This window comes from Tupaia chinensis, unplaced genomic scaffold (genome assembly GCF_000334495.1).
Source record: "Tupaia chinensis unplaced genomic scaffold, TupChi_1.0 Scaffold000215_1, whole genome shotgun sequence".
NCBI classification, from domain to species: domain Eukaryota; kingdom Metazoa; phylum Chordata; class Mammalia; order Scandentia; family Tupaiidae; genus Tupaia; species Tupaia belangeri.
Window position 1 is genome coordinate 868,121 of NW_006159690.1, and position 9,652 is coordinate 877,772.

At 44.2% G+C, this 9,652-nt stretch overlaps 1 protein-coding gene across 4 annotated transcripts in view; it reads left to right on the top strand.

The window, feature by feature from the left end:
* NFIA (nuclear factor I A) overlaps positions 1 to 9,614 on the top strand; it is a 445,632-nt gene extending 436,018 nt beyond the window's left edge. For all 4 annotated transcript variants that reach the window (XM_006147506.3, XM_006147507.2, XM_027771457.1 and 1 more), the window contains one exon: positions 9,054 to 9,614. In XM_006147506.3, the coding sequence (XP_006147568.1) occupies positions 9,054 to 9,071 (18 nt within the window). In that variant the 3' untranslated portion in view covers positions 9,072 to 9,614. The remainder of the gene's footprint in view (positions 1 to 9,053) is intronic.
* Positions 9,615 to 9,652: the final 38 nt, after the last annotated feature.

Sequence of the window (9,652 nt, forward strand, 5' to 3'; positions counted from 1 at the left end):
GGCTAAGAAAAAGATTATATTAATGTGAAGATCAAAAATGACACAAAGGTTAGGCAGCTTCTTTACTTTTGCCTCTGGGGCAGACATTAGCCATGTTTTTTTACGACTAACTTCCCAGATGGAAAGGGGGTTCCTATTTTAGGGCATTAACATATATCCTGAAGGAATCTGTGGCTTCAGTCTTCCATCTTGCTCTTGTGCAAGAGGGGGAGTGGCCTGCCTTCTGATATTTGTTGGACCTTATGAAATCTATCAATGGCAAAAAAAAAAAAAAAAAAGACGAGAGAGAGAGAGAGAGAGAGAGAGCAAGAACAGATGATAAACACAAGGCCGAAGTTGAAAACTAAAACCTTGAGGCCCCTTCATCACCACGTTTTCCGCGGCAGAGCCCTCCAGTGCTCTGTCTGGGCTCCACCCAGAAAATCCGCCAGTGCCATCATGACCAAATGGATAAGAACTCTGGACGATTTCATCGGGTCGTTGTCCCCTTAATCTCCACGCTGCACCTCAGATCTCAAGCAGCTTCCGTGGCGCGGGCTCACTTTAATGGATAGAATCTATTTTTCATGAAAAAGCAGGAAATAAGCTGTCTCTTTCATAAAAAGATTTACAAAATGTAATCATTGTTGAAATATTCCCTTTGAACTGCCGTGTCCACGGGGGTCTCCGGCTCCCAGAGTCGTGCTTCATTAGAACCCCCTCATAAGCAGCTCCAGAAGGGCAGGTACGTGGTGGTGCCCGGCTTTGATGTCTTGAATGAATGAAAGAAAAGCACAATAAAAAAGAGCTGTTGATCAAGCATAAAATACTCTTTAAGCTGACAGAATAGCAGCGTTAACACACCCTAAGCTGCTTTTAGTTTTTCCCTTTTTTCCTCACATTTTCCTGTGCTTTGTGTACAGTGGGGGTTTGTATTTTATAAGAAGTCTCTGATCTATGTAGTATGCCATTCGCTAACAAAAACCAAAATAGGATTGTTTCTGTCCCACTTGGTTGCCTGACTACTCTCCCCCCCTTTTCCCCCTCACCCCAACCTCCAAGGCGTGCAGTTTAGCCTTGCAAGGCAAGGGCCCAAATGCCTTTCATAAACTTGAGCCAATTCCTTTTGTGTTATTGGTTTCACCGCTCTGATTTTAATACTGCAATTAAAGACAGATTTTTATTTTCTCAAGAACTTTCTCTTGCAACTGGGGAAATGGAACTGACACAGCTGCTACTTTTAACTAAGAAATTATATCCTTAAATAAGAGAAAGCGGCCTTGTTGAGCGGTTACTTGCCTAAGGAACTGGTCCTCTTTAGGTTTCACGTGGACACATTTTATAGAGAACCCATCGACCCTGACTTTCTGGTTTTCTGTACTTGCCCTTAGCCAGGCATTAGCTCATTGAATTCCCACCAAAATGGATAAAGTTGTTACCTCCATCTCATGGACGCTAAAGCAGAGACTTGGACGTCTATTTATTGATAACTTACCTAAGCTCATTGAACTAATACATACTGGTACCAGGGCTCGTAATCCAAGTCTCCTGAGTACTTGTTCTCTCTCTGGTGTCTACAGCCCTCCAGAGCTTCAGAGCACATGTGGTAGGGGCTAGCAGCCCACTGTCATCCCAGAAGTTTTTGGTTTCATGAGCTAAAAGAGTACTTACTGAAAACATAGGAGACCAAAAGAAAAAAAAAAAAAAAAGTCCTCAATGGCAAGAGAGACCCTAGGGCAAGCTGGACTATGCTGAAAGACTCAGACTTTGGAACAACTGTCAGAATAATTGGATTGTGTATGGACACGCAAGGTTTGGAGGTACTGGATGACTTATTGGGTAAAAAGATTAGTATTTTCCCGTCTTGAGGTTTGAACCAAAACAGAGGTCTTGGCTGGGAGCAGCACGCTACTCTCCAGGGAGCAGTGGTTTGGATAACTCCTCCGTGCTTGTAGTGAGTAGGCAGCTGTCCATATTACAAAACTGTTGCATATGCTACTGACGCAGTTGGCCATGGTAGGCCCCACTGCCACAGCCCTTCGGTCAGAACTGCCTGGGGCGACTGGTGGAAACTTGTGTCTCTCTGGGAGAGTCCCTATAACTGGGAAGATGGGGACACATGGCACGTAAGTGGCACAGCCATGCTAGAAGTCATCCATCTAGACACACTGCTTGATCCTAGTGGGGGTAACTGACCCAGACTTTGGGACCCTTGGACACAGCTTGTTCTGTTTTCCTTCCTTTATTCAGCAATATTTATCAAGTGCCTACTCTGCCAGCCCCTGGACAAGACACTAGCAATGCTGCTCCTAGGAAGATAGTTTTCTTAGGAAGAAAACAGGTGATTACAGCTACGTGACCATGACAGAGGTCAGCCCTGGGGAGGTAAAGGCCCCAAGAAAGACTCTGTAGAAAAAGAGACATCTCCTCTGAGCACCCAAGGAGTAGCAAGTGTTAGCAAAGCCAAGGAAAGATGCACAGACTGTGCCAAGGCCCGGCAAGGAGGAAGCATGTGGGTTTGGGGGATCTGGCAGGAGTTTAACACATCCCAAGTGCTGAGTACAAGTGGTGAAAAGATAAGGCCACAAAGGTAAGCGGGGCCAAGCATGGCCCATTAATGGTTTAATGGTTTCCTGTACAATAAACAGGTCTTGGTTTCGAATTATTGAAAACAGGCTTTCTTTAATTAACAAAATAAAATCGGCCAAGAGATTATGACTACAGAGATCAAAGCCTGAGGCTGGTAATACCAATAACTAGCACCTGTGTACGGCCCGTCACCCTTTCCAGAAGAAGCCAACATAAATCACTGCTTGCCTCGCCTAGTGCAGGACGGCCACAACAGCACTCTGAGGTCCCAAGAACAGGAATCGGCTGACTTGAAGTTCCACAACTAGTTGATGGAAAAAGTGGGATGCAATCCTGGGGCCTTTGGATCCTGGATACTCAGACTCTTTGGTCAAAATGAGCTCATAAAGAACCTGAAGAAAGCAAGGTATCTGGGATCACGAAGGATACTGACCTCTGGAATCCAGCTCCTCCTCCTTGCTAGATGTAAATGCTTAAGGGCAAACCATATTTATTTTACCTAGAATATCCTCAGAGCCTAGCATACATAGCACCTAGCACCTAGCAAGCCTTAGTACTTATTGAATCAGTGAGTACATGCTCCCAATGGCTTATACCAGTGGGAGAAAGAGGAGACACTGGGAGGTCTGTCCACTCCTGCTGTGTTGAAATGGGCAGAGGGGGCCACTAGACTTTTGGCTGATTTGCCAAGGACAGTCCATTTAGGCCCAACAGTGGACTTTCGTTCATCTGAACAAGATCAGGAAGCCAAAAATGACAAACCGGGTTAGCATGACCCAGCCGAGGTTGCATCTCAAGACAGAATGCAAAAGGGGGACCCCAACTCATGCAGTGTTGTTTGGTCATGCCCTCTGTGGAAGCTGATGGGAAGTGAGGGCTCCCTGTATTTGCTTGCTTCCGGTCTGTGTGCGTGTGTGTATGTATGTGCGCGTGTGTGAATGTCCTTAAATAACCCACCTTGCCTGGAGAAGAAAGTGTCACACCCAGTTCTGGATTCCACATTAACAACCTCCTTCCGCAGTGTTAAACTTTGCCCTTGAAGCCTTTTGTTTAACTTTTTAATTTGAAAAACAGATTCTGCTGCGTCACTGTCTGTTCCACCCTCCGTACATGTCTCCTTCCGAGATACCCTCACTTCTTTTTCTTTCTTCTTCTTCCTTTTTTTTTTAAAGGTAAAAATAGACCGATCTCAAACAGACATTATATCTTGTTGTTTCTAAAATGTATCTCCTGCCCCTCTTAAAAAAGAATATAAAAGCCTTTTTAAAAGGTTGTTTCCCAAGAGCCAGCCAGTAGCATGGTGGTTAAGGTGGCTGGATCCCACGCGGCCACCTGCACAGTTTGAGTCCCAGACCCAGTGACTTGAGAAACACACCAGATGCTTGTGCGTGCGTCCCCAAAATCCGAAGTGGAGAATAGAGAAGGGATTGCAGTGCACCATTCTTCATGGCAGGGTACTTTCCTGCTTTCTACGCACCTCATCGTCCTGCCTATCCTCCCTCCTGGTGATCACACACACCCTACAGCAAAATCTAAAAAAAAAAAAAAGGGGGAACCAGCAGTTAGCGTAATAGCTATGTCGCTGGACTCCCATGTAGTCAACCGCAGTTCGCGTCCCGGACCCGGTGGCTTAAAACTCACGTCGGGCACATGTGCGTGCGTTCTCAAGATCCCGAAAGGAGAATGGAGGAGAAGGGATTGCAGCGTGACCATCCCCTCTGGGGGGTGATTTCTCACTTTCTGTCTCTATGTCTCTCTCTGTCTGGTGAGCGCACGCGCCCTATAGCGAAAACCTCTCCAAAAAAAAAAGGTTGTGGGAACCAGCAGTTAGCGTAATGGCTATGTCGCTGGACTCCCACGTAGTCGACCGCGGTTTGTGTCCCGGACCCAGTGGCTTAAAACTCACGCCGGGTGCGTGTGCGTGCGTGCCCAAGATCCCGAGAGGAGAATGGAGGAGAAGGGATTGCGGCGTGACCATTCCCCCTGGGGGGTGATTTCTCGCTTTCTGTCTCTATGTCTCTCTCTGTCTGTCTGGCGAGCGCACGCGCCCTACAGTGAAAAATCTCTCCCCCCCCCAAAAAAAAAAAGAAAGGTTGTTACATACATTAGAATGTTTTACGTTAACTGAAAAGTCCATTGACTTAATCAGCCATGGCTTCTGCAGCCCGGTGACCAAATTTCAGAAAATGGCCTCAGTTTTCTAACTACTGTCCATGAAACATGTTAAAAAACAAAATTTTAGACAAACCAAAATTTAACAGAGTTTATTTGGACAAAGGGTGGGCTCTTTGAAATGAAGCGGATTGGCACTGTCAGAGCTACCTACGGCCATTTCAGGCATCCTGTTCAGGATGCAGTCGGATAGATCCTGTTTATGGTTCATAAAACCTGACTACTGTGAGTATTCCAGAATCCTGGCAGAACGGGATTCGAACTTTCATGGAGCTGTAAATTAAGGGGTGGGAAGTGTGATAAAACTCCTTAGAGAACTGTGAGGAAGGGAAAAAAAAAGTCGCGCTGCAATGGTTAAATGAAATTTTATAAGCACGCGTTCAGTGTGGAGCTGTTTTGCATTACATGAGTTGAATACCTTAGAGACGCCACATCTGCAGGCACTTTATTAAATCCTTAGTCAGCACTTTCCAACCTGATGAGATTACTTCTTCATTTGACTGGAGAAAAGGAAAGCTGAGCTCTTGTCCTGGACGGCAGATTTCTTTTGATGTTTCACCTTGAAGACTGAAAGAGGACAATTACTCCCCTCCTTCTCCTCCCCGTCCCCCTCAGCACACCCCAAACTGTACACCCTGTGAACGTAACTGACTAATTTTGTGAAAGGAGACCTTTTGTAGGAGTGTGGATTTATGGACCTCCAAAACAACTATAGCTGAAAGTTCCAGGAGGACAAAATAGATCAAAGCTCTGTTTACTTCCTTAATGTAAATGCGTCAAGATAACATCGTCCTATACTGTGTTGTCATATTGTGACTCACTACAGATAAGGACAGAGATTCCTTTGTAGTCCATCAGGATACAGTAGGTTAGATTAAGGGACTGTAAAGTACAAAGGCAGAAACCATATGCAACCTAAGCTTATGTCAGGAAATGTCCGAAAACTATTTTTTGACTCTGCATAAATGAATGTTCCTTAATGTGTCAACACTTCCCAGTGATTTGCTATTCAACCCCAACAATTTCACCATCTCAGACCTCTTCAATGTTTTTTGTGTACAGTCCAAGAAGAAAGTATTCAGAATCATTCCTTCTTTACTTGTTTGAAAACGTGTACTGCTTGCATAATAGAAATTATTAGAAAATATGAGCTTTTCCAAGGGTCGTCCATCTGATGTTATCAGCAGTTCATGGAAGTTTCTAGAAATTGAGTGGCATCTATCTGTGCGATTCTCACATCCCTTATGAAATTATGAACATCTTCGACCACAAACTGTCTGTGAGATATTAGTGGAAGAAATTTATTATTATTATTAGAACTGTTTATCCTCTGTGTCTACAAATAGATGATTTAATCTAAGAGACTTCATTCTCACAAAAAAAAAAAAAAATCCCTGTGTGGTTCCCCTAAACCTACTTCCCATTCTAGAAACCCTTGGTCAAGTAGCTGGGTTAATTGTCATGAAGATTAGTGTGATGTTGAAATAAGTACTAATGGTCAAATTACAGGAGTGAAAAAGTTTAAGAATAGGTTTTGGTTTGGGCCTGAAAGGGTTAATTAAGGTTTTTTCACGGGTTATTAAAGACCCCCAACCCCTGCCTTCAGGAGTCATATTGACACCCCACCACAGGGCAGCTCAGCTCCTCTATTGACATGTTGCTGGTCGGAGCACAATAGCCTCTGTGTCTGCAAATCATTGCTAAAATCATCTCGAGGAAAAAAAAAAGTTTGAAAGCTTTAGCGTTAGACAAAAGCCCAAGAGCTGCAGTGCGGCTCAAAAACCTGGAGTCAGCAACTTCTATTGATTAAAAACTAACCTTTAAAGTAACTCTGAGAGTGTGTGGTTAGCATTTAAATTTAAACATGTCATGAGTTGATTTGTGTTACTGAATACCAACTCAGAAGGAGTAACATTCACAGCGCATTTTTTTTTCTAATTCCCTTAAGCAGCTAAAGTATTTCATGAAATGTCAATAGGGCAAAAAGAAAAAGGGGAGGGGGGCTGAGGCTGGGCCTTGTAGTTTTCTTTCCCATGCAAATATTCACCCCCCAAAAGAAAAGTGTGGAGAGTGAAACACAATAATTAGTCCTTTGTCTAACTTTCTCAAGTGCCAGAGAAAGACAGATTAATTAAATATACAACAGTGTTGGTTTTTGGAGTGGGGGTCTTGCTTGCTGTGCAGGTCATAAATTAGGCAGAATAAATACTTCAATGTGTTTGCAGTGGGCCTGCTACGTCAGAGCCACTGGAAGGTTGGTGGGAGGAGAGCAGAGGGTTTCTTGCTAATGATAGTCACGTCTGGGTCTGTCTGGTTGCTAAGAGCAACCAGACATGATGTAACACCAGGATGAACTTGAACTTGGGGGACTTGAAAAGAGAACAATAGACCAGAGCAATCAATAAAGCCTATTTCAGTGAAGGATTACAGAGCTGCTCTGGGGTAACCTTGTCGGCAAAGCACATACTGAATAGTAAGATGTGTGAAGAAACTTTTTTTTTTTTGCTTTGCTTTTTAAGAGAAGTGCAGAGGCACTGCAGATTTTTGTAGTGCCCTGAGGTCTCATCCAGAAACGGTGGAATGGAAAACTGCTCCCCCTGCTGACTCGCTGGGCCCAGGCCTTTGCTTCGTGAACGACCAGAGTGTCAGATTTAAGAAGTTTGCAATTTCACAACTGACTTAGAAAGTGTGAAAACAGAAATTGTAAGCCTTAGTCCCTGCACCCAAAGTTAGAGATGTCTTGCTAAAGAGAGCAGTTGGCTCCAACGGGGAAAGAGCTCGACTAAACCACACATTGGGAGTTTCCTTCCATCCGTTGCCTTTCTTGCCCGCTTTTCTTTCTCTTGTACAGTTAGATTTAGGTCGTGTGTATTTGCCAGGACGATTTCCTTTCAGGACACAAGAGGCCGCATTGTGCGCCTCAAAGCATGTGGTCAAAGAATAACATCTAAAAGTATATGGGATGAGTAGTTTTTCATTTAGGCTGAGGTTTTCTCAACTCCTCTGGAAATCAAAGGTAGCTCGTGTGACCGGGAAATCTTATCCCCACCTCCATGTCCTTATCACTTAGCCGTTTATCCCTGGGACCCAATGAGTCCTTACTTTACCTAATTGAATCTTTTGGGCAAGGGTGAGTCTTTACCTGGCTGCACCAACCCAAATGTAACCCTTCTGGATTCTGTCCACGCTGCGAATTTGGAAGCATTCACGTTTGCTAGAAGTTGATGTGCTTCATGATAAATGTAGTGAGTTTTGTCAGGGTACCTGTAGACAAAAGTTGGCCAAAGTCGTCCAACAGGCTCTGGTGTTAGTCTACAGCTGGTTACTGTGTTTAGCCAATAGAAAAGAAATACCTGCAGATAAAGTGGTATGTCACCAGGTTGTTGCTAAAAGCTAATCACCTCCAGATTTATGAAAGGAAAAGAGAGCCGGTAACGGTCTCTCTCAGGCACACAAAAGTCTCTAAATAAATGTTGAATAAACAAAAGCGTGAATGAGGGGTTTGCAGCGGCCTCAGTTTTCCTTTGACCATCATGGTGGTTAAGAGGGGAAAATGTTGGCACTACTTGATTATTATGTGTCATAATATTATGAAAATATCACTTGAGAGATCTTGAGCCGAGAGGAGCATTTTACATCATAAAGCCTGCCTCGCACATACATAGGCGGATGGAGTGCAAGAGCAATGTTATGACCTGCTCACAAGCACCTGGGGCACCTGCTACGATGCCTTCTCTCTTTACCGCCCCTCCATCTCCTATCACGTGTGACCATCTGTGCCTGCTGAAGGAAGGGTGCACTCACGTGTTCACTTCCTACAGCTCATTTAGAAGGAGATGTGAAATCACCGAGTTGGCACTCATCACCACATGAACCCTCTCCGTTTAGCTGTGCTCCATAAAGTCAACCATTCTTCCTTGGGAATATTCCGGATTCCAGGCACTGGGCTGGGCACCTGAGGATTGAATGATAAACAAGATGGTCAGGTTTCCTGCCCTTCAGTCATTGCCCCTTACCAGACTACAAAACCTGTATGTATATCCGCAGTGGATAGAAATCACCTCATTTTGTAAGACACGCTGAGAACGTTGCCCGCCCCAGTGAAGATGGTGAAGTTTAGTTTCAGAGAAGTAAGATCAGGGTCAAGTGTTTCAAGATTTGCTCTTGTCTGTCATTACCTTCTTTTTCCTGGTCAATTCTTCCCTCGTTCCTAATGTAGATTCTGATTTCCTAGTTGGAAGAGCAACTTGTAAGATAGATCATGTTATAAAGTGCACTTCTAATCGTGCTTTTCCTTTTATTTTTCCTTCCAGTCCTGGTACCTGGGATAAAAGTTGCAGCGTCCCACCATCCACCAGACAGACCACCTGACCCCTTCTCAACTCTGTAACATGGACGCAACCTCAACCCAGCGCGGTTACAACTTCACTGTCAGTGGAAGGGGAGAAAAACCGATTCAAATCAACTTGTACATGGAAACAGCGAGCATTATGGTCAAACAGCAAAGGCCATAACCTTTTGGGATTTTTTTTTTTTTTAATACGTTAGGGACTGTTGTAATTTCTCATATGGTGCTGGAAATGGTTGGGCTTTGTCACATCTGAAGTGTTTCGTGGTAGCGTGAGCACTAGGTGATGTGGCTAGCGGAGGACTACCCTGGCTCACTGACTTCCTGTTGTAACACACTTTCCTTACGGAGCCTGGCTGTTTCACAGTATTTCATGAATTTACCCACACAGGTGTGATCCTCCATGAGCATTCCGGAGGCACATGGAGAACTAAATCTTTTGTAGTAGCTGAGATCTGCAATATATAACTTACGGGACAGTCAAAGGGCAATGTTTTTCTGTAACATATTGGAAAAAGAAAATGCAGTTATGTTCCTTTTTTATTTTTTCTTTTAGTTTGGTTT